The sequence below is a fragment of the Marmota flaviventris genome, chromosome 1 (assembly GCF_047511675.1).
Source record: "Marmota flaviventris isolate mMarFla1 chromosome 1, mMarFla1.hap1, whole genome shotgun sequence".
Classification (NCBI taxonomy): domain Eukaryota; kingdom Metazoa; phylum Chordata; class Mammalia; order Rodentia; family Sciuridae; genus Marmota; species Marmota flaviventris.
In genome coordinates, this window is record NC_092498.1 from 39,214,963 (window position 1) to 39,240,618 (window position 25,656).

General features: G+C 33.9%; 1 protein-coding gene across 2 annotated transcripts in view; it reads left to right on the forward strand.

Moving 5' to 3' along the window:
* The first annotated feature begins 4,979 nt into the window (after positions 1-4,979).
* Phf14 (PHD finger protein 14) overlaps positions 4,980-25,656 on the forward strand; it is a 186,574-nt gene continuing 165,897 nt past the window's right edge. For both annotated transcript variants that reach the window (XM_027926462.2, XM_027926463.2), the window contains exons 1-4: positions 4,980-5,150; positions 5,662-5,772; positions 13,722-14,503; positions 21,129-21,273. In XM_027926462.2, coding sequence (XP_027782263.1) covers position 5,150; positions 5,662-5,772; positions 13,722-14,503; positions 21,129-21,273 — 1,039 coding nt within the window. In that variant the 5' untranslated portion in view covers positions 4,980-5,149. The remainder of the gene's footprint in view (positions 5,151-5,661; positions 5,773-13,721; positions 14,504-21,128; positions 21,274-25,656) is intronic.

Consider the following 25,656-nt stretch of genomic DNA (forward strand, 5'->3'; position numbering starts at 1 on the left):
TTGACTGACACCTGGGTAGGCCACACCCAAGGGCACAGTAAGAGGAGGGGACACACACAAGGCACTTCCATGGAAGATTCTATCCTAAACAGGGCAAGGGGTTATATTACAAAGGAACAAGTGAGCATAGCTTTACCCATGGGGCTGTAGCAAGACACACCCATTTCTGTGACTGAGCGCCTCAGCACCCAGCTGGGGAGTGTAACTCAGTCACCCGTAAGGTTGGCCTCCCACAAGCGACTTTTTTAAAAAGTTAATATTGTTATGTTTAGAGAAATGACTGACTGGCTAGAGCCCAAAGATAGGATGAAAATTTAGTTTTCATGGTACTTTTTTGTGCATTTACAATTTTTATACCATATATACATACCATCTATGGAAGGTTAGTTAATAAACTTAATAAAAAATTTTTAATATTATTCATTTTATACCTATGTGAATAGTTTTTACTCATGTAATACTAGAGTAGATCCATGCCATTTAAATACTATAAATAATTCTGTAGTAAGTATATTTAATACAATTTGAAAATGGTTGCTGAGTACAGTGGCACATACCTATAAAACTAGCTACTTGGTAGGCTGAGGCAGGAGGATTGCCAATTCAAGGTCAGCTTGGGCAATTTAGTGAGACCTTGTCTCAAAACAAAATTTAAAAAAAGGCTGGGGATGTACTTTAATGGTAGAGTACTTGCCTAGCACACCATAGGACCTGAGTTCAATCACTAGTACAAACACAAAACAAACAAACAAACAAACAAAAGGTGATCATCAATGAAGTCTTCATTAGGAAACTTTGAAATTATTTTAGAATATCTAGCTTTCCAAAGTTGAAGTTCAGAATTTTTACTTGAAACTAATTTTTATTTCTTTGTAGAGATACTTTTTCCACTCTGGGGACAATTAAGATTTTCTTGAAGCTCAGAAATTTCAGCACAAGCTTTTTCTACTTCATCAACATTGTTTTCTCTTGAATATGTCTGAAATTCTAACTATAGCAAGATAAAATCAGCCATGGATTTTCTGCAAAGGATTTATGATCTTCTTAAGGGATTATAAATGACAGCTGTTTGGCCAGCGGCTAGGCTCTTGGATTGCCAAGTTAGCGCTATTAGTTAAAGGGAAGAGACAACATAAAAGTTTTTTTTGTGTGTGTTTTTAAGAAGTTGCATATCAGTCAATGTACAGTGCACTGGAAACAGAAACCATGTTTTCAAGCAGAAAATAATTTAATAGCTGAAACGTGGTATCTATAAAATCAAAGGATGCCTAGAAAAGAAATTAGGGGAAATTTCTAGAAGTTTGACAGCAAGACTATATAATTGTATTTGCAAGCAAGTTATCAGGAAGCTGATACTCTTATTGCTTTTGTGGCTGCCCATAATAAAGCCACCTGATACCCATGATACTTCTACTTAGACACTAGAGTAAGTTGACTGGTAGCTCCATATTGGAGCTCATGCCTATTGGAGTTTGCTGCCATAACTGTAGGAAATGGGATACTTTTCAACTTTCAAATCTTAGAAATTCATGTTATTGGCAGAATCTAAATCACACCTCAATCCTGTTTCTACAGGAGTCTGAGAAATGTAGATTTTAATTTTTACAGAACCATTAGTGTAGACTAAGATGTGGTATGAGTGAAAGTTGAGTGCCAGGGTAGAATGTTTAGCACACTCTTCTTCCTTGTCTACTCAGCAGCTATACAAAGCCTTCTACACATAAATTTCCTCATAATAAAAATAACAAAAGTCATGCTACCACCAGCTTAGGGTCACTATTCCTAATATAAATGAAAAACTATCTCTTTCAGGGTCAGAATTTGTCCTGGTCCCTTGGAGCACACTGGGAACTGAACAGTTGTAGGATGCAGGAAAAGGATGCAACAGAGATGGACATGAGAACAATCAGTATACAAACTTGCCTAAAATCTCAACTTTGTGGGTTCTGATTCACTGGCTTATTGGCTATATCAGTTCTATGATTTCATGAGATGAGATTCTTTTGGAGCAACGTTTCTCTGTGAGGCGTGAATGGGTGGGCAGTGGCAGTGATTTTTCTTTCCAAAGGACATGTAGCAATGTCTGTATACATTTTTAGTTGTCACAAATTGGGCAAAGGCAAGCTGTTATTGGAATATAGTGGGTAGAGGCAAGAGAAGCTGGAATATCCTATAAAGCACAGGACAGCCTTCCACGAACAGATTATCTGGTCCCAAACACCCATATTATAAAAATTGAGAAATCCTGTTTTTGAGCAATCAGAGAAACTCTTCATTTTTTGGGACAAGCCAAGAATTTAAAACTCTGAGTTTTTCATTATTCTCAAATTTCTCAAAGGCTGTTAAAGCTGTTACCCCAGCCCAGCCCAGCCCAGCCCAGCCGGCCCATTTATTTCTCATTGCTTCTTTTTGTTCCCATACTTTTTATTGGCTCATTATAATTATACACAATAGGGGGATTTGTTATTACATTTTGGTAAATGCACAATGTAACAATGTAATTTGGTCCATTTCCTTCTCCAATATCTTACTTTCCCTCTGCTCTTCTCTCCTTCTCTTCCTTTCCTCTATTATATGGATCTTCTTTCATAAAACCCCCGCTTCTTCCTCCCCCCCCACACTTTCTTTTTTTTTTTTTTACCTATTTTTTTTCCCTTTAGCTTCCACATATGAGAGAAAATATATGATCCTTGACTTTCTGAATTTGGCTTTATTTTGCTTAATATAATGGTCTCAAGTTCCACCCATTTTCCTGAAAATCATGTAATATCATTCTTCTTTACGGTTGAATTATTTCTCCTTTTGATTATTTTTCTTGTTTTGTAGTACTAGAGAATGAATCTAGTGGCATTCTATCAATGAACTACATTATCCCTGGCCCCTTTTATTTTTTATTTTGAGACAAGGTCTCACTAAATTTTTGAGGCTGGCCTTGAACTTGTGATTCTACTGCCTCAGCATCCCAAGTGACTGGAATTTCAGGGGTGTGCCACTGTGCCTGGCAATATCTCATATTCTACTGGTAATAGGGTCCTCTCTGAATTCAGATCCAAACCTTGTCAAAAAATACATCCCAAATTTCCAATGTTGAAATTTTATTTCTTTTTCTTTCTTTATTTTTTTCAACATCTTTATGTACCAATCAGATACTCAGTTTCAATAGGTTCTCCTAGCCCTGTGCACTTGCATATATATCCTTTCCTTGGTTTGGAACATCTGTCTCCTTTCCCTGCTTCTCTGACTAATTCAGATACTTTATGTCTGTAAATATAATTTTCTACAGGATGCTTTTCCTGAGTGCTTCCTCCAGTATTAGCGTGTGTACTTTTTTTTTTTTTCCGTAAGCTTATACACAATATACAGTAATTTACCTAACTAAATCTTCAACTTTACCTTAAGCTCTGGCAAAGAAAACACAATAACTATTGCAGAGGTTACATCCTATAAATTGCTCCATATAAGTATTTACTAAATATTGTTCGAGTTTAATATTACACAATTAAATTCCAGTTTGCTTTTTTGTTTTTAAATATTTTTTTAGTTGTAGGTGGACACACAGTATTTTTATTTTTATGTGGTGCTGAGGATCAAATCCAGTGCCTCACACTAGGCAAGTGCTTTATCACAGAGCTACAGCCCCCCCCAGAACAATTCTAATTTACTTTTGCAAAATAATTTAACATGTTTCTTTAAAGAATAAGCTCCACCACTGTATTATATGATTTGATTCCTGCAAATTTAGTCTTTCATAACACTGTACTTTGCATGCTACGAACATTGCCATTTAAAGTATATTTGAATGAACTGAATCACCTTCTTCCAAACCTTTTTCTACCCTTGATATAGATATTTTAAAATAACTATTAAAACTGCTTCAAATTCTAACCTTTAATAACATTTAAAAACATGTTAACATGTTTGAGAATAAATGTGACATTTGAAATGGTTCAAAGACTGCCATATCTGGTTGTACATATTGTCCTTATATTTTTATGGGTTTAAACATTTATCTTGAAAAATAAATTTCCTAAGTGGATTCAAGACATTCATGTAGACATATAATCTAAGAAAATATACACTATACCTTTGAAAAGGAATTTTTCCCCTGCATGTGTTCTTTCTTTTTTCTCTTAGCAAAGTACTGAGTTTACTTTATGTGGAAATGATGGTCCACAGTTCCGTATATATAATGAATATAATATAATTAAATAAACTCTTTTTCTCTGTTTGATTAATAATTTTCACAGCAGCAATTAAGCAAGGCCTCATGATTTCTGTGCTACCCTTTTGTAATAAATAATCTTTTGCATGTTCCAAGATACTCTTAACTGACGTAGCAGGTAGTGTAGCTGTATCACTTATGGTTTTTGGTAGAGGGTTAAGGCAGCAAACGTCTTTTTGTTCTAAGTTTACTCCAAATAAATCCTTAAATAACAAAGACCAGAAACAGGAGTTGGTCTCCCATGATTTGGATTGAGAGGCAAGACTAGGTTCAGGGTGGGCGGGGCCTAGGGGCTATAGGCGGAGCCTTACGGAATCTAAGCGTGCTCTCTTCTGTTCGGCACTACTCGGCTGGACTCGGCTCTTTTCGGCTCCTATACCCTGGGAGGGAGAGCGGCTGAGAGGACAGCGCACGCGCTCTCAGCTCCTGTTGGTCTCAGGGCCGCAGTTACCCTTGCGTTTTCACTTCCTTCTTCTCAGAGCTGTATCCGGGTCGTTGCTTTCCCTATTGTTTCAGGCAGTCGTTCTCAGACTGTGCAAGTTGTGGGTCTTTTGTTGCTTCTGGTGCAGGCTAATAAAGATTTTCTTTATTTTATTTTTTTCTATTGGTTTTAACCGGGGGAAGTTAACTCCCCAGGGCCACCGTGTTGGCCGCGCTGCCTGGGCCGGAGGGCGCCTCTGGCCAGGGAGCATCGTGGGAGGGGGCGCCAGTAGCGGGGGCCGGGCTAGAACTGGGGGGCGGGGGGCGGGAGTGAAGGTGGGGCTGCTCCTGGTAGCGTCCCTGTAAAATCGGCGCCGCCGATTTTAAGTGGCATCTTTCTGACTTGTCTCCGTCGCCCCAGTCCCCGACCTCGGCGGTGACTGGGCTGCCTGTGGTCCCGCAGCCTCTCCCTAGGTATCCTCCAAACGACCACCTCACGGATTCCTTAGTAAGTGTATCCGAGGCCTCTGTGGGGAGAGAGACCCGTTTCAGCCCTTGTATCAGGGCTTTGGGAGAGCTGGGAGGGGGTGGGCGGGAACCGCTGGATCCTGGACGGTTCTTGGAAGCTACCCTCCCCAGTCCTTAGGAATGAACCCGACGTTTATTCCCTGGGCTTGGCGTTTTCTGTTGACTGCTACAGTATTTTAATGAGGGATTGCTAGTGAGTCGCAGAAACCTCTTTATAAGTTGTGCAAGGAGAGGGTCAGGTTGGATTTTGGCCGGCCTGAACTGATGTTGGCCGCACCCCGGGGCTGGAGATGCTCATTTTAGCAGCTCACCTTAGTGGGCTGAAGCCCTCCTCAGCTCTCTTCCCCACTCCTACCTTTCCCTGACGCCAATTGCCCAGATGGTAGAGAAAGATTCCCTGCACGAAGTTATCCTTATCTTCCCTCAACATCACAGCTCTCGCCGTGTTTGGTGTGATGATGAATGACAATGTCATGTTTTTCTCTTAACAGTGGATCGCAGCTCCAAGAGGAGGCAGGTGAAGCCTTTGGCAGCTTCTCTCCTAGAAGCTCTTGATTATGATAGTTCAGATGACAGTGATTTTAAAGTTGGAGATGCTTCAGGTAAATGCTTCCTTTCTTTTTCCCTTTCCCAGCTTTCTAGAGTTGGACTTATTTTTAGACTTTTTTTAAAAAAAAGAATCAATTTTTGATTAAATTGCCGATTTAAAGTGAAAGCACATAACTTCATTTATTTTGTCCATTTAATTTTCCATATTTCCCCAAGATCCTGTCAGTAGATCCTATCTTGCTTCTGTTTTCCTTAATACTTATACAAAGATAGTGAACAGGCAGGGAAGGACTTTTTCCAAGGGGCAAAAGCATTTCCATTTTTTCTACATCTAAAATATATCTATGTTTATTTTATGGACAGAGGAAAACGTCTAGAGATAAACAAAAGTAGAATAATACCATAAGAGTAATGTGGACGGTGAATAGCTCAGCACAGGGTTCTTTTCGACTCTCTTTGCTTGCTGTGAGGGGAGATTTGCTTTTTTCTGTTAGCTCTCTTATAAGAATAAAATTGACCAGATAGAAAACTGTTCTAAAAATTGTAGCTGGACCTTGTGGAGTCTTCCTTTCAGAAATCTTTCTGGTATATGGGGCTGAGGCTGTGGCTCAGTGGTAGAGTGCTTGCCTAGCATGTGTGAGGCACTGGGTTTGATTCTCAGCACGAAGTTTATGTAAATGAATAAAATAAAGGTCTACACATCTAAAAAATATTTAAAAAAGAAATCTTTCAGGTATAAAGCATAAATTCTTGCTACTTCATTATATTTGGTGATTTTAAAAACAAAATTTAAGAAGGTCATGTATTCATACTGTACAAGATTTGGAAAACAAAAGTATGCTTTTGTTCATTGTGTCTCATGTATATATATTATATGAAGTTTTGATTGAAGGAATTTTAGAAACAAAGTATTCTAAATGGAAGAGATTATAAAAGTTATTTGCAATCTGCCCCTTTTGATAGAAGTTTAGATAAAGTGAAAAATAAAAGTTATTTCAATTTCCCCCCTTTGACACTTTTTTTTCCTTTCCTTTTGTGGGCCTCTTACATGCAAGGCAAACACTTTCTCATTGAACTAAACACACATTCAATCCCTTTAATAGTTTTTAGCTATCCTTCCAGAAAGTTTACTTTGCCTAGACATATCTTGCTCCTTTCCTCTGATTTTTTCTTCTTTTTTAAAGAAGAAAAAAATCTTAATTAAAAATTTTTTATTTTTTCTGCTACGTATGACAAAAGGGATGAAATTAGGTTTTGTTGAGTTACATTGCTATGAATTACTTGAATAGCATCAGCATTTGCATTGTGAGAACTTTTTGTTTGCGTATCTAATTTAATTTTTATGATGACTCTGTGAAGGGTGAAGGAGGTATCATTTTATAGGTAACTGTTGTACTGAGTTTAAAGAACATCTGAGGTCACTCAGGCAGTAAAGAATTGACTTCAGAATTTGCACTTTTTTCACTGTTTAGATCCCAAGAGTGGATAGATGTAATCTTGAACTAACAGCATTTGGATATTCTGGTTACTAATTGAGTTCACTCCCAACAATTAAAAGTTGTTAAGTTTATCTCTATTCACTTTTTAAAACTTTATCTCCCAATTAGTTGAGTCTCTAATATTTAGTACTTTCAAAAAAAAAAAGGGAAAGTAGATAAAATCCAACTGTCTTCTCTTTGTGAAGCTCTTGACAGATAAAAATATTCCTGCTAGAGTATAGTTTTGCTTGTTAAACCAGGTTGAAAACGGACAAAAATGATTAGCTCTCAGAAAGTTAGGACTTAGTCAATTCTTTGAATATTATTGTGGGATAAAGTCCAGAGCTTAAGTATTTCTTAATATTTCTGTGACAATGAATACTGATATTATAGATACTTTTTTCTTTTTGTTTATTGAAATGGAGTCACTCTCAGCTCTTATTTTTCTTTACAAGGGATGAAACAATCTTTATCAAACATAAACTTCTTTAGCAAAATAATTTGTGGTATCAAACTTAAGTAGATTTTCCTGACTTTGTTAAATCCTAATCATAGTTGAAGGGAAATATTATTTGTGAAACATGATAGGATGAGTTTTGTTAGGCTGATATATATATCTCCTAAAAGTGCATATATATATATCTTCTGTTCTTTCTTGTCACATAATACTAGTGTGTTGCACTCATGGTTCACCTTCCTACCTCCCTGGCTCCTGGGGAGTTTAAATTTGTCTATTTAGTTCTTCATATATTATTGTAAAAGGGAAATTAGTAGAAAATAATTTTGTTTAAAATAATTAATAGTCAACAGAAATTGAATTGTCTTTTCCCCTTTTGGTTTAGGTGCATTGACATTCCCCATAGCTGAGGCGATGTCTTACTCTAGATTACCGTTGCTTCTACGTCGATTCTTTTCTGTTCTCTTCCTGAGGAAGTTCATTTATTAGACTCTTATAAGAAAAAAGACCCTAGATGTTTTGCACATGTCCAAGTTGTGGAATCCCAGCCCAACTTATAAATAGGAAATTAAACTAGAAGTGGAGAGACAGTAGCTAACATTTGTCTGGCTAAGTCTTTTTTTTCATGACATCTAGAAATGACTTATTGAGTGAACTGCTGACTTCTTTAGACTTAATCTTAAAATGGTTAGATTGATTGGCTTCAGTTTTTACTAACTGTACTCTGCATCAATTTCTCCATATTTTCATCTTAAAATCTGAAATTCTGATTATAAAACTTTTTGTATTTCTTTTAGGCTTTAAGAATGAATACCAATATTGTGTGCATATACAAATATGTAACAACAAATCCCATCCATGTGTCCAACTAAACTACACCAATCAAAAACGTGGGAAATAAAAGAATAAATATTAAAAATTCTAAAAGGTTATTAACATCCTTGAAGCTAAACATACTTTCGCTCATGTGTTTCTCAGATGATAAAAAAAGGAAAAAAAAAAAAAAAAAAAAACAGTTGCTATAGCATGACCTGCCCATAAGACTGGCAAGTGGTTATTGACAAAGTAAATAACATTTAAAATTAATTCATCTTAAAACAGGTAATATAGCCACCATAAGAACCATATGTAGAAATGTTAGGTGGAACCATATGAAATTCCCAGTTTTATAGATCTAATACAGTTACTATTGATGACTGATTTCATGCTTCAACTTAGTCAAAGTGGTTGTATTTGAGACTGGGGTCTAGGACTGGAGACAGGTATGAGACTGCTTATATTTATTTACTATATAAATAGAGTGTTCTAAATGAAAGAAGACAAACTAGCAACAGCGTGTCCTGGCTTCCTCCCCCACCATTCCACCCACCCAAAGTACTTTGCACAGAGTAGAATGCTTAGCTTTCTTCCCTTTTTTTTTTTTGGTATGGGGATTGAATCCAGGGATGCTTTATCACTGTCCACATCTCCAGCCTTTTTTATTTCATATTTCGTGACAGAATTTCACTAAGTTGCTGAGATCCTTGATAAGTTGCTAAGGCTGGCCTCAAATTTGTGATTCCTGCCTTAGCTCCCTGAGTCGCTGGGATTTCAGGCATGAGCCACCATGCCTAGCTTAACTTTATTTCTTGATTCATGCTTAATTTAGTTAGACTGTATTGACAGAAAATAGTATTGACAGAAAATAGTTTAACTATGAGAGTCAGACTGAGACTTGTATTTTGCTTTGTGTTATAGTTTGAATCAAGATATATTCATTGACCACCTGTAGTTTGTTTAACCCTTAGCTAGACATTATGGTGAATTCACAACAAAATAGTAATTCTATTAGAATAATCAAATAAAATAGTAGATGACACAAATGATGATGATTGATTTGTGTAGTTCAGGTCTTTAAGAGGAAATGAGATTATTTTAGATGTAGAACAGTTTCACTGAGATAAGAGTTGATCAATGAACTGAAAGAGATAGAAGATTTAGATAGACAGCAGTCTTGGTGAAGGAAACATTAAATGTTAAAGATGTCGAGGTTTGGAAATGTCATTTTATGTTTATGGACAAGGACTGAGTAAAGGAACAGTAGGAGAGATAAACCCATAAAAGTCTCATGAGGTCATATTCAGACCTTATATACTATGAAGGTTTCTCAAACTTAGCCCTGTTGACATTTTGTGTTGGTTGATTCCTTATTATGGAGGCCTATCCTATACATTGTAGGATATTTGGCAGCATTGCTGTCCTTTACTAGATGAACACACATAATGTCTTCTCTACCTGTCCCTGGCAACCATTGTCTCCAGTGGCACCAGACATTGGCAGATATCCTCTGGGGAAAAATTGTCCCCACTTCATAATCACTGGATTTGATTTACCTAGAAAAGGTAAGATGACACAGCTGGAACTAGAGTCAGGAGTAAAGGATGAGCTGTATTAAGAGACAGACAGAACTAGTAAAAGATACCTCTAAGATGGTAATTCTGAATAAGTAATACATAGTGATCTGTTATGTATTATATATACTTATGATACTAATTCCTGTTGCAGTGTCTTGATGAATAGAATGAGGTTGATGAAATTGAATAAAAGGATTATTTATATTGCAAAATTAAGTCTCTGAATTGAAACATAATGCTTTTATTGTTTATATTTATTATGAACAAAACTTAAGCATTGGTTGTAATGGTATTGATGATTGTCATTAGTTAAAATAATTTTAATTTTATTATTGAATATTATGAAGGAATTCTTGAAGTTTCATTTATTAAATTCTGTTAAAATTCCTCAACGGTCTGTTAGTTGAAATAGCTATTCTTTGGAGAGATTCTGACGTGTATTTAAAAAAGGTTACTTTTTAGTTAACCAAATGGGAAATAGAATTTCAACTTAAAATTTTTTTAATGTGATGCAAAAAGTTTATTGTAGACTTGTAATTAACTCTGTCCTTATGCCTGAGTAGCTTTATTTGACATATCTGGCTCATTTCTCATTTCTTCACGCTATTATTTCTTTTTTTTGGTGTAGGACATATAGGGATGATAGATTTGGAACATATCATAGAGTCGTTCTTTGATTTTGTAGGAAATTTTTTCTTTTCACCCTCTAAAAATATAGGCAACCAAGGATCTTGTTTTCTTGCTATGACCCATCTGTGCTTATAAATACTGTTTATATCCATCCCTGAAGTGCATATGTACCAAAAAGAAGTGATGAGTAATCAGATGAAGAAGTTATTTTTCAGATATCAAAGAAAGATAAAATTTGATATATTTCTGATCCCTGCAGTTGGAGTATGAGTAATGTGTTATGTTTGGTGAATAAAGGGTTGGACATGCTACTGGGATTTCAATCTATGGGAAAATTTCATATTCTTCTAATAATGTATTAAAAAATATAAAATATTATAAAAATTTTAATTTTTTTTTTTTTTGGTACCGGGATTGAACTCAGGGGCACTCGACCACTGAGCCACATCCTCAGCCCTATTTTGTATTTTATTTAGAGACAGGGTCTCACTGAGTTGCTTAGTGCCTTTCTTTTGCTGAGGCTGGCTTTGAACTTGTGATCCTCCTGCCTCAGCCTCTTGCTTCAGCCTCCTGAACTGCTGGGATTATAGGCATGTGCCATTGCACCTGGCAAAAATTTTAATTTTTTAAAAAAATTTTTTGATTACAAAACAAAAACAAAATCAAAGTATATCAGTGTACCTCTACATTTAAAAGTAATTAATAATTGGCATTGGCAATGGAAAAGAAAACAAATTCACAAAAATCCCTGACATTTTGTAACATTTAACAAGTAATAGCAAAGTTGGATTGGTCTCAGTTTTGATCAGGTACCCATACTTCTGTGCCAGTTAATCTTCACTTTTGTGTCTAACATTGGATTTTTTTTGCTGAAAAGACTTCTAGAAAATTGATCTAGAAGAATAGTACCTTTTCATGTTTAAATTTTCCTTAGTTAACATGCAAAAGAATTCCTTCTTTGCCTTTGAAGTATTTAGTCAACTCTGGTTATTATTTATTGGATTACAATTTTAAAACATCTAGAAGTTTTGGTTGTTTTTTATACCAGAGATGATTCTTCTTGGTAGGTTGGGTTGAATTTTGTTAATTATTTGTAAAATTCTTGGACTGAATAGAAGTCACTTATTTGTTAGTGATATCAGGCCTATACTCTTTAAAATCCAAGAAACTAAAAAAATCCAAAAGTATTTACTAAATTTGGCACAACCTTATTTAATGGCAAAACCACAGATCATTTGGAGTATTTATTTCTCACATCCTGCAGGTATTTATTCTCTGTGCCGGAGAAATATTGTAATTGATTATAGGACAGTAACATAGACCTCATTGGGAGTATATGGTATGTATGCCATGCCACCCTTCTAAAATCTGCAAAATTCTGAAATTTGAAAGACATCTGGCTCTAAAGCTTTGAAATAGGGAATTGTTAATCTTCAAGGTATTGCTTGTTTATGATATTATATGCAAGGTTGTTTAAGATGGGTGTTTTTCAGAATACTCCTGAGTAAGTTGTACATACTTACATGATAATCTTGAGATTGATATTGATTTCATAAGGTCAGTTAACATTTGTTGCTTTTTATTTTTTAATTTTTGAAGACATGTGTTTTAACTCATTGTGACCAGAAATGCATTTTACAATTTGAATTGTTTTCAATTTGGTGAGGGTTTTTTTTTGTATATATTTTTTATTTGTTCTAATTAGTTATATGTGATAGTAGAATGCACTTTAACACATTATGCATAAATGGAGTATTTGCAGGATATTTTTATCAGTCGTTTGTGTAGTGCTTCTCAGGTGCTTTAGATACCAGATACTAATTGCAGACAACTTCTTTCACCTTTAATGCCCAGTTAATTATAGAGACTAAAACAAGTTGGGTTCATAGGAATTCAAATGGTGTGGAAATGCTGACTTTTTTCACTAATTCATCATTACTGTTTTCTTAGTTTTAGGCACAAACAATTCATTTTCCTTTGGTGTAAACTCTTTCTCCTCCTATTTCCCACTTCCTTTTATCCTTCCCTTTAAATATTTTAGATTTTTATTTATTTGATTGGGTGAAAAGAGGATTAGACAGTTATGAAGGCGTGCTGGATTGGGGACTTGGCTGCCCTAGGCAAGAATGGAAGAAACTTACTAGAAAGCTTATAGGTCTGTAAGAGCACTTTGTTGTTTACTGCTTATCTTTTCAGTAACTATCATGATGGTTCATTTCTAGGATGGATTCATTTATTCATCAGTTATTTCCTTTCTAGGGCCTAGAATTTTTGAAAGTTTAGGTGACTTCTTTTATTATTACAGATAGCATCTTAAAAAGCAGGAAAATTGATAATCTCTTTTTCAGTTTCCATTTTCTGTGCCATTGCTATTGTCTTGATCTGTGTACTTGATCTAAAATTGATTTGGTCTGTCAGGGATGTGATACAAGTTGACATATACATATCTATGCTTATTTTGCTAAATAAAGGGAAAATAAGTGAAACAAAACTTTGGGGGATCAGATTTATCTTGTTTTGGATGTGACACTTTTGCTACTTGTAAGTCCATATAGTTTATAAAAGGAAGATGTAAGGGAAGAAGAATTTTGTCTACATAATATTATCATTCAGTTAAAATCAAGGGCCCAATTTAAAAAAAAGTATTTTTACTTTAGAAAAGTATTGCCTCTGGGATACCAAGTATGGTATGAAATAAATGAGTTTATATATATATATATATATATATATAGCACAAAATAAGTAAGTAAATAAATAAATAAATATGACACAAAATAGAGCTCCTCTTTTTAAAGTATATTTCAATTTATAATTACATATATTCATCTTCATTAGTGCTATATTGAATTAAAACCATTATATCAACTTCATTGATTTATTATTTAATCAGGTTGGGAATGTCTACCATTCTTTGACTTAAATTTGTTTATATTGTTTTACAAGTTATTCACAAATTTTGGTGGTTTCATTTGTGTCAGCGTTGTGTGTGTGTGTGTGTATGTATATACATATGTGTGGTTTTTTTTTTCTCATATTTTCAACAGATTCTGAAGGGAGTGGTAATGGAAGTGAAGATCCTTCAAAGGACAGTGGAGAAGGTTCCTGTAGTGATTCTGAGGAAAATAATTTAGAGGAAGAGCTGAATGACGATATTAAAGTCAAAGAAGAACAACTTAAAAATTCTGCAGAGGAAGAAATACTGTCATCTGACAAACAGTTAATTAAAATGGAAAAGAAGGATGAAGAGGAAAATGGAGAAAGGCCTAGAAAGAAAAAGGACAAAGAAAAGGAAAAAGAGAAAGAGAAGGATAAAGAGAAAGAGAAAGAAAAAGAAAAAACAACAGTATCTGATACTGTGGCTGCTTCTGCTATGGCTACTACACCAGCCACAAGTCCTCCTGCTGTTAATGCATCCCCTTCTGCCCCCACAACGACCTCTACTGCAGAGGAACAAGTCAGTGAGCCAAAAAAGTGGAATCTTCGTCGAAACCGACCACTTTTGGATTTTGTCTCCATGGAAGAGCTGAATGACATGGATGACTATGACAGTGAAGATGATAATGACTGGCGACCTACTGTAGTAAAGAGGAAAGGGAGATCAGCATCTCAGAAAGAGGGGAGTGATGGAGACAATGAGGATGATGAAGATGAGGGAAGTGGAAGCGATGAAGATGAGAATGATGAGGGCAATGATGAAGACCATAGCAGCCCTGCTAGCGAAGGGGGTTGCAAGAAGAAGAAGAGTAAAGTTCTTAGCAGAAACAGTGCTGATGATGAGGAACTGACCAATGATAGCCTGACACTATCTCAAAGCAAGAGTAATGAGGTAGATCCACCCAATTTTTATGATATCTGTCTGTCTGGGGAAAAGGGGATTCTTCTCTAAATCACTCATTATATTAAGTTGGCTTCCTTGAAATTCTATTTAACTGTGGGAGTGAATGAGCCTCCTAATTATAGCATTTATTCATTTGATCAACAAAACTCTATTGACTTTCTACTATTTGTCACCGTTCTCAAGGAGCTCACAATCTCCGTCATCAAGGAGAAACATTTAGAGAAAATTTTTTAAATTGTAAACTTGGGAAATGATGATTTCCATTCCCATTTTTTTATCCCCTCTCCCTTTTGTTCATAGGACTGTTGGATGGTGCTGAGTGGATTATGGAAAAAAAGGTCATTTTTTTCTACTTAGTTTTGTTCATATCCACATAAAAATGCACGTCTTTAGAATACTTTAGAGCAGGACAAAAAGCAGCATAATTATTTTCTCAGACTCTAAAAATTCATTTTAAAGTTTCTTATATCAGTTGTAGCACCCATCATCAGTGTAGTTACCACATCTTTGGGCTATATGTATGGGAGTAAATATGAAGTATGTTTACATATATTTAGTGAATAAATAATCTCTGCAAAGAAATGAGAGGAAAAAAACCCAAACATTTCCATCATAGAACAAACTTTCCTATCATAAAACTACAGTAATGAATCAGTTCTTCCACTTGAAGTTCTACTACTGAAAGTTAGGTTTATGCATTGGGTCCAGAGATGCAACATTCAAGATTCTTCAGTCAAACACATTTGTGTCTCTTTGTCTGTGTGTTTATGTATATGTTTTTCTTCAAAAGAAAGATTGAGTTGTTGTCTTACATGTAGATGTATCTGTTACATCACATGTATAACTATAATAATTAATTCTGTCATTTCTGTTAATGTGTTTTAGTCATCAAAGTTTACTTCTTTACCAAATACTTATTTTTTTTCATATCACTGAAGTAGCTTAAATTGTAAATTTTCTCTTTATGCTTTATATGTTTCTTCACATTTTTCTGCTTATAGAAGGTTTACATAGCAGTGATTATTTTTAATTAAATTTAATGTAAGATTTGGTGATTTTTCTTACAAAATAATGTTCAGCAAGCTATCAGCGGTTATATGTTAGTGAAGATGAAACTGCAGCTTTTATGTTGTATCATAAACATTGCATAACTTCTAGGTTGCTCATTTTTCTGTGAAGAATGTTGCCTTCCTCCAGTGCTATCCTAAATCTTATCTTTAGGGAAAGGAGAATTGTCATTTGGGATATTGCAGCATAGTATTTTTTAATGGTATGGCATAAGCTGTTTCATATTAATAATGCTGTTTTAGAGGAGTAGAAGTATGGAAATCTAATTGTTAATATTTAATTTAGACACACATTCAGTTTATTTTCTAATATTTAATACTCATTTTTGTCTACTCAATAAGTTTCCTTTTTCCAATATCTCTTCTTTGCTTAATTTTTATATTATATTGATATTCACAAAAGTAGTCTGGCTAATGCTAGAGGCAATGTGGATTAGATTTATGGTAAGGTATGAGGGATACCTACATATATTTAGAAATTTGCTACATAAAGTGTGTATATACTCTGTTAATAACCTGTAATTCATAACCTGTTGCTTAAGAGATTTTAGATTATGTTGCATTTAAAGACCACATGTGCTGTTCTGGTTTTTTGTTTTTCCTAGTAGAAGAGACCTTATAGGTTTAGATTAATAGTCCCTAAAGACAACTCAGGAATGAAATTCTAAAGCACATCTTGGAGATGCGCCCAAGTAAAAGAATTTATAGAAAGTTAATTTCTCTTAGACTAACATTCTACCTAAAAGTTTGATAACAGTGTTTGCCCCTCAAATTTTTGATGATTCTAGTTCTATTTAAATTATATCATTCAAACTAGGCATTAAAATTTAATTAAAAAACTAGTCAATGTAGACTGTTACTTATACTACTGAATTTTCTATTCATATGATACTGATTTTGTAAAAAAGATGACTGAAGTTAATCCCTGTTGCCTTATAGCCACTGCTTATGTCTTCGTTTTCCTGGTTATCTTAGGAAGTGATAATTGCTAAATATGCATTAGATAGTTAATAAATACATATTTGGTATTTGAAGTTTTATTTTTCTCTGCTTTTAGTTTTAAGTTTTCAGATACCATTTTGTAGTAGAGATAGCTGAAGATGTGTCTTTAGAAATATAAAATAGAATACTATATTTAGTTTATATGCAGGTAGACTTTTTCTTGGCTACTGTGTCAAGTGCATTTTTAGAGAAGTGTTTGTGGCCATCATTTGTATGTAAATGATGTCCTGAATTTTTCACAATTTTGAATTTTCTTAGGGGAACTTAACATTTTTTTGAGCAGGGCCCTTTATAACTATTGTTTGTAATGCCTTAACATACCTGTGCCTTCAGGCCCTGAAATACTGTAGAGCAGTGGTTCTCATAAATGTTTTGGTCTCAGGACCCCTTTATACTCTTAAAAATTATTGAGGAACCCTATTATTATTTGTTTAGATTATATCTGTTGATATTTACTCTTTCAAATTAGAACTTAAAAATTTCAAAAAACAAGACATGCAGATGTATACAAGTTGTCATATTAATGACATCGTTTCTCTTCATGTAGCTTCTGGAAAACTTCCTACACCTATGATAGGAGTGAAAAGGACAGATAAACCTAGCATTGTTAGGAAAACAGCCTTCACCTCCTAGACCCCCTGAAAGAGAGTTTCCAGGGTGACACCTTGAGGACTGCTGCTGTAGAATTGAGTATTGTTTGCATTTAACACAGTCTGAAGAATCTCCTTGGGATATGTGTGTTTAGTAAATACTGTGTCCTTTTCAGTGTTTTTTCTTTAACCATTTGAGATTCATTACAATTATTTTGATTATTCACTTGATTCTCTTTAGTAGACTAAAATCTTATGTGGTAAGTTTATTGAAGGGGGTGATGTAGCATTTTCAGAAAATAGTTCTCACTTTTATGACTTTAAAACGACAGATTTGGATGAGAATTAATGTAACAGAGAAGATCATGTCAATAAAAATGGAAGCTTTTTGTTTTGTTTGGAAAAATGAAGAATAACTCTAAATGATATTTAGCTTTGGAGATGATTTGGATTTTAGATTACTATCTTATAAATGTAACCTTATATTCTTTGCTTAATAGATTTTTTTTTTGTCATAAAAAGATCTTACCTTTAATGGCCATTGTCATCAGATTTTTGCTAATTTTTATATATATATATATATATATATATATATATATATATATATATATATAAATTTGCCAAAATTTATCAATAGTTGCTTTTATTTGGAATGTCTTACTTATTAATCAGTTGCCTTTTTACAGATTTCATGGTAAAACAAATTGCTCTAAGTCCTGGATAAAAATCAGTTTTTGTAACATTGTACAAATATTTTTGGGGAGTCTTAAGAATTTAATGTTTTTTGAAACTTTGAGGAAGAGTGATTGGTCAGGCTTTTGTTATATTAATTTTTTCTAAACTTCTAATTCTGACGTATAGTGGAATTTCCTTCCATTAAACATTAGCACCCATCATGTTAGCTCCCCTATATTAGCCCATTGTATCATTTATAATCATTTACAATCATCTCTATGGAATATATGTATAAATGAACAGAAAACATTTAAAACCTGTGGAGAACACTGGGTAATATTATAACTTTTGAAATAAATTTTAAATGCCAATGGAAAAAAGTGAAATTAAGTAGTCTCCGATTTATTATTATAGTGCCCCATTTACTCTTTTCCTATAGTAATTGTATTCCATTAAATTATTCTATTAGAATTATTTTTTGGGTGATACCCTTTTGCCATTCCATACCCATTTTCCTGATTTCTATTTTTATGTAAAGCCATATTATAAAAATTTTGTGTTAAAAATTTTAGCTTACCTATTTTCTCTAGAAACTTGAAAGAGGATAGCCATCTTCAGGGAGATACTGACAGAAGCCAGGTATGGTGGCACATGCATGTAATCCCAGCAACTCGGGAGGCTGAGGCAGGAAGATCACAAGTTTGAGGCCAGCCTCAGTGACTTAGTGAAGCCTTAAACAACAGCAAGACCCTGTCTCAAAAAAAAAAAATGCTAAGAAAAATTAATAATAACTTGGGTTTTATGTTCATTTGATCACAAGTGTGCTTAAATCTATATTTGATATGTTAAAGAAAAGTTAGATCATAATTTTTTCAGGAGGATGTACTTAGATTTTCTTATTGAAGCATTGTCTGCCAGCTATTTGTTTAGGTAAATATTGTGGGACTGTAGTTTTCTCTTTGCATTACAGTTCTGGTAAGAATCTACGTGATGGGCATCAGAGGCCAGAAATACCACTTAATTTTGTTTTCTCTAAGAGACAGTGTGTGCAGAAAGAAATTGGTCTAGATTTATAATTTAGATATTCATTATTTTTTGAGCAAAAAAAATAAAGGAATTAGAGACGCCCATTAATGGTGTTTTTTCTGACTCTAGAAATTTACTTTTTGCCATATGAGCAAACCATTTTTTTCAGGGCTGATAATTTGTTGTAATTCCACCAGAGAAATGTTGACAGAGTTCATTAACATGAATACCCTCTTGGTTATTAAACTGATTGTTCACTAGGTTGTTTCTTAGTCTGATTTTTAAAAAAAATCTCTATTGTGATAGTCTAAGAAAAACTTCTTTTTTGGACTTATCATAGAGCTGATATTTAAATTTGCAGTGCTCTGTGAGGCTTGTAAATTTTCTTTTGGGGTTCTAAGAGACACCCCAGTATAATAAATTATCAGTTTATATTTCTGTTTTTCAACCACCTAAAGAATAAAGAAGTGCAGAGGAAAGGAGGAAGAGAATGGACATTTATTGAGTGCCTAGTATTTGCCTGAAATGTTCATGTTACATATTGCTTCATTAATTCACATAACAGCCTCATGAGATCTGATTTTTTTCATCCTCATTTTACAGATGGGAAAATTTCAACTTTTATGGTTCAACAGCTATTAGAGCTGAGGATGAAACCTAACATTACTTTACTTTTAAGTCAAATGCTGTTATCTTGGAAGCATATTAAAGATATGAAAATTTAGGCAGGTTTTTGTTTGTTTGTTGTGCCAAAGTACTATAAAACACGTGAATTTTCTCAAGGACTTTTTTTTTAAACCTTTATTTGCTATCCATTTATTAACTCCAAATTAATTTTTTTTGGTTTTTTAATAAAAAGGAAAAAGTATAAAATTTTGAAGCAGTAGAATTCTTAAAGGAAATGACATTACCTCCTTGTTGACTTTTGAATTCTTTTCTGATTTGTTTTACAGGTCAATTTTAGATGTTATGCACAAAATATATTGAAATAATTGTAGTGACCTTCAAATGTTTTCAATAATGACTTAAAAACTGCTGTTAAAATCCCAAATGTTACCTTTGAATATTGTTTGGCAGAGTTTAAAATAATATAAAAATATTAATATGAAACCAAATATATTTAGTGAGTGTATGGTATGGAACTAATTTTTTTTTCAACATTTATTTTTTTAGTTGTGGGTGGGCACAATACCTTTATTTTATTTTTACCTGGTGCTGAGGATTGAACCCAGTGCCTCACGCATGCTAGGCAAGCACTCTATCTCTGAGCCACAACCCTAGCCCCTGGAACTAATTTTTTAATGATATTTTTGAATATAGTTAGGTTCATAAATAAAATACATACAGCAAAGTTTCATCATTTATTATATATAATGTTAAGCTCAATATATTAAATATGATAAGAAACATTTTCTTATTGAAATTTAAATCCATGATGCAGAAGATTTAAATTAAAAGAAGCAGACTCTGCTATTTTTTTGGAATATTTATTTTTTTATTCATCTACTATTAAACCTTCCTTTCTCCTTTGTATTATAACTAGCCAGTGTCTTTATTACCAGTTTGCACTAGATATTTCTTGACATAAACTTAGTAGAATACTCTGACTCTTATGTTAGCTAGTTACCCTGGATCCTTTTTTAGATGTTTTTTTTTTTTTGTATCTATATATTCAGCTATGCCTAGCTAGGCTCTGATTGACCCAGTACAATAATTCTGGAATTTCTGAATTTCCTAGTAAGTAATGGAGTATATAGACTATAACTTAGCCATCACATGCATACTTGCTTATGTGTTGCCTTTAACTTATTTCTTCCTGTTTCATATATGTTTGTCTTGTCTTTCCTAGGCAGAGTTAAAAACTCCCAAAGTGTAGGAACTATTTCTTATACTTTTTAAATCCATGTATAGGATTAGTAATCACTTGTGAATTAATTTTCCTTTCTTTTAGTTTAAGGGAAAAGCAGAATAACAAAGCACATAAGTTATTTGCATGCTTGCTTTTTCATTTCTCAGAGGAGGGAGAATAATGGAACTTAGAAATATGAAACTAAGAGAGAGGGTACTTATAGGGTCCTTTGACAAAGAGGTATACTTTTCAAATGTAGCATACTTTGAAGTTACTAAAAGAATGGAGAATGTGACATAAATTTGAAAGTGCAAAAATAATGTTTTAAAATAGTTTAAAGTGATAATTTTATTTATTAAAATTATTTTTAAGTGTAATTATCTTCTGATATATTTTAATATTAGGACTCGCTGATTCTTGAGAAGAGTCAAAACTGGAGTTCTCAAAAAATGGACCATATTCTGATTTGCTGTGTTTGTCTTGGAGATAATAGTGAGGATGCTGATGAAATAATTCAGTGTGACAATTGTGGCATTACAGTTCATGAAGGTAATTTTTCTTTTTTCTTTTTTTAAAGAAATGGCTGATACTGTTTAAATAGCTAAAATCAGCTCTTTTACATTGGTACTATTCAAAGGTTTTTCTACAATATTTTATGATAATTTGGTTGAAATAATACATACTGGATCCTTGTAGCATGGTGAATATTATTTTTGTGATTGTTTTAATTTAAAATGTGTTAAAAATAATTAAAATAGAAATATGGGAAGATAAGTATTTTTTAAAGGCTAGTGTAATGACATTTTCCTTAGTGATATAATTTATTTTAGTTCTTAAGTAAAATTTAGAAATAGGAAAAAAGTCTAGTATATTAGTTAAATAGAAAATATTATTAAAAACTTAGATTCTAAGTTTCTTCTTTTATAGTCATACTTCTTAATTTTGAATTTGAAAGATCTAGATTATTTATTTTAAACTCTGAGACAGGAGCTACTATAATATATTGAATTTGTTCTTTAATTATAATTATAAATTTTGAAACTTTTATTTTTTCATTAAAAATTTTACTTTGACATAATTTCTGACTTACAGAATTATTACCTGGATAATATAAACAATTCTCATGTGTTTTTCACTGTGATTTCTTAAAATTTCATTTTACTCTATTTATTTTATCTTTTTTCTCATGCAACATTTTTCCCCCTCATTTCTAAGAGATTAAACTGCAGACATAATATTGTTTTCTCACTCTTAGTATTTCAGTGTTTGTATATTTCTTAACGGGAGATTCTTTTACATTATCAAAATCAAAAAATCAGCATTGATTGAGTATTGTACCTAATTTACAGACTATATTCAGAGTTTGCCAGTTGTGCCAATACTGCTATATCTAGCTAAATAAATGCCATAGAAGTTATTTTCGAAGTGTATAATATTAGGAAGCATAAAATATTTTTATTTATGGAATTACTAGTGATATTATTTTGATCAGTTGATTGAGAGAGTATTTTTCTGGTTTCTCTGTGGCAAAGCTATTTTTTCTTATCAGTTAATTTGTTCTTATCAGAGCCATGACTACCATGAAGCAGTATTTCTGTGGTTTTGCCCTTACCTGCCTTTCTGGTATTACAGCTCTAACCTCACATAGTTCCTTTTGCCCTCATATGGACCCCATGGAACTGAAGCTGACTGTGAGAATGTCTTCTGTTGCTGTTACTATTTATTTTTTTAGTAATGTATGTTAAGTATCTTCAGTATGCCTGAAATCCTATAAATTTTATGCATATGAAATAGCATTTACAAGTAGCATATACAAATTGTTGACCTTATGGATAGTAAACAAATAAATCAATAAATATCAGATAGTGGTTGTGAACTGGAGAAAAGTAAAGCAGGGCAAGGGGTAGAGGGGATGGGTGGATGGGATGGTTGTATGGATTGAAAGGAGTTTGTATTTATTTACTTATTTATTTTAAATATCTTTTTAAAATATTTTTTTAGTTGTCAACAGACCTTTATTTTTATTTATATGGTGCTGAGAATTGAACCCAGGGCCTCACACATGCTAGGTAAGCTCTCTACCTCTGAGCCACAACCCCAGCCCAGGAGTTTGTATTTATAAAAGGCAGTAAGTGTTCTCAGACAAGGTGATAGTTGACTAGTGAAAGTGAAGAAGCAAATCATGTGAATATTTGGGGAATAGAGTGGAAAGGTCTTGAAGTGGGAACATTCCTGAAATGTTTGTGTATTGGTACAGAGGTTAGTGAGGCTAAAACTGAGAGAGCAAGCTGATTAGTGATGGGAATAGGGATAAGAATAAACCAGATGGGACCTTGCAGGTCATGGTACTGATTTTAGATTTCACTATGATAGATAGGAGTTTTGAACAGAGGTTAACATGATTTGATTTGTTTGGGAAGAATCACTCTTGTCTGCTGGATTGAAAATAGATTGAAGTGGATTTAAGGTGGGAATCTGGGAGGCTGCTTAGGAGACCCCTGCAGTGACCTGAGAGAAGAATAGTAGATAGTAAAGTTTTAATTTTAAACAGTGTGGAGTTTAGGTAAAATGTTAGGATTAGAGATATAAATTTGGGACTCATCAGCCTGCAGATGTACATAAAGTTTTAAGACTGAATGTGATATTTAGGAAGTAAGTATATATAACACAGTAATCCTAGCTCTTCATGGAATATGGGAAACACATGGCCAGAAGGAGAACCATGAATGATGACTAGAGAAGAATGTTTCAGAAAGAGAAAGTGAGTGACTATGTATAATAATGTTTTTAGAGTCAGATATGGGACTCTTGTCATTTGAGAAACTGCCCTAATACAATGGTAGAGTTCAAGTACAGCACCAGGCAAACTATCCTAGAGGTTATGGGAAAATAGACTCAGTCACAAAGTGCCTAAACAAATGAAAAATATACATAAAGAAGCAAGGGAAAGATGGGAGTAAATTAACACACTTAGGGTATGATACCAGTAGTGTATCATACATGCTACCTAAATCCTGGGGTAACAGTGTTTGTATGTCCTGTTTTTTTTTTTTTTTTGGTTGTTTTTTTTTGCTTTATCAGCCTTCCTTGCTGATGCTGTGCTTATAAAGATCAGAACCCAGTGTATCCTGAGTTGATACATACCATCAGGAAGATACAGGGATAAGTATATCTGACCACAGCTTTGACTCTCTAATTAACTTGTTGAACAGCCTTGAGTTTTATTTGTTTCTTAGGCAGTGGATGCATGATGCCCAGAATATGTATCACTGATGTATGGCCAGATTAAAAGTCTTATAAAAATGAGGTTCTTCATGTCTCATGCATATTGAATCCTGACTCTTTGGGGCCTTTTGTGTATTTAGTAATTTCTATGAGTTTTTCTACAAAAGAGAAGCAAGGAAATGGGATCTTAGATAAAAGGGGTATGAAATCAAGGTTGGGATTTTTTCTTCTTATGTTGTATTTGTTATTAGTTGCTGTGTCAAGGATAATCCCCTAATAGAATAACTTAACAAGCATTTATTACTTGTGTGAGCAATTAGTTGGGTGGTTCTTGCATAGGATCTCTCACAGAGTTATACATAAAAACCATCAGCTCAGGCTGTAGTCATTTTAGGACTTGATTGTGCTGAACCGTTTGCTTTCAGGTTCACTTACATAGTTGGTAGGCCTCAATTCTTTGGTTACTGTTGGCCAGAGATTTCACCACGTTTGCTTCTTTATATGCTGCCTGAATGTCCTCGGGACAGGGCTGTTGGCTTTAGGAATGAGTGATCAAAGAGAAAAAGAGATGGAAGTAATTGTATGAAAGAACTAGTATTTTGGGACATGTATCATTTCTTGATGTGTTTTGTTGTTCACACAAACCAACCCTAATCAAATGTGGGAGAAGACATTCCAAGAGTGCAAATACCAGGAGGTGCTGATTGCTGAGGGCTATCCTAGAGGCTGCCTGTGACATGTAGACACTGTATAGCATGTTATATACTGATGGAGATGACCCAGTGGAAAGGGAGAGTTGACAATTAATGTAGGAAAGAAAGAAGAATAGTTGCTGGAGCAAGGGCTTTTTTTGGTACTAGGTATTGAACCTAGGAGCTCTATATCCCTGGCTTTTTTTTTTTTTTTTTTTTTTTTCTGGTGGGGAAGGCAGGGTCTTGTGAAGTTGTAGAGGCTGGCCTTGAAGTAATGATCTTCCTGCCTCAGCCTCCTGAGTTGCTGGGATTACAGGCATGTGCCACCATACCCACCTATGTATCCAGGGATTTGAGTACAAGGTTAGAGGGGATGATATCCAGTCCCAAGTAGAATGATTGAATAGATAAATTGAGTAGTCTTAGTAACTTAAGGGAAAAGAAGGTATAAAGGTGCAGATATAGGTTGTTAGATGTGGTGGTTGGAACATGTGAAGTTATTTTTGGAAAGTTTCTTATTTTCTCAGTGAAATAAGCATCCAAGCTATTAGCAGATAATGGCATGGGGAGGAGTTGGGGATTTATGGAGAGGTAGAATAGCATAAAATATTTTTATTTCGGAGAGTATATGGACTAAGAAAATATGTTTGTAAAAAAATACGTATATTTACATGCATACATACATATATATGTGTATGTGTATGTGTGTGTGTATCCATACATACACACACATACATATATATAGGTACATACACGTACACATAGGTTTGTATAAATGTATGTACCTGCACATCTGTTTGTCAGCAGTAAGGGACCATTTGATATTAGTGGTAGTGAATATAAACTGAGAATGGTCAACATTATTGTATATATATATGTATTGTGGTCTGGATATAGTTTGTCCCATGAGGTTCATGTGCTGGAAGCTTGGTCCTCAGTGTGGCAGAGTTGAAGTTATGGGACCTTTAAGAAGTTGGGGCTAGTAAAAAGTAATCAGATCAGGTATGTTCCATTT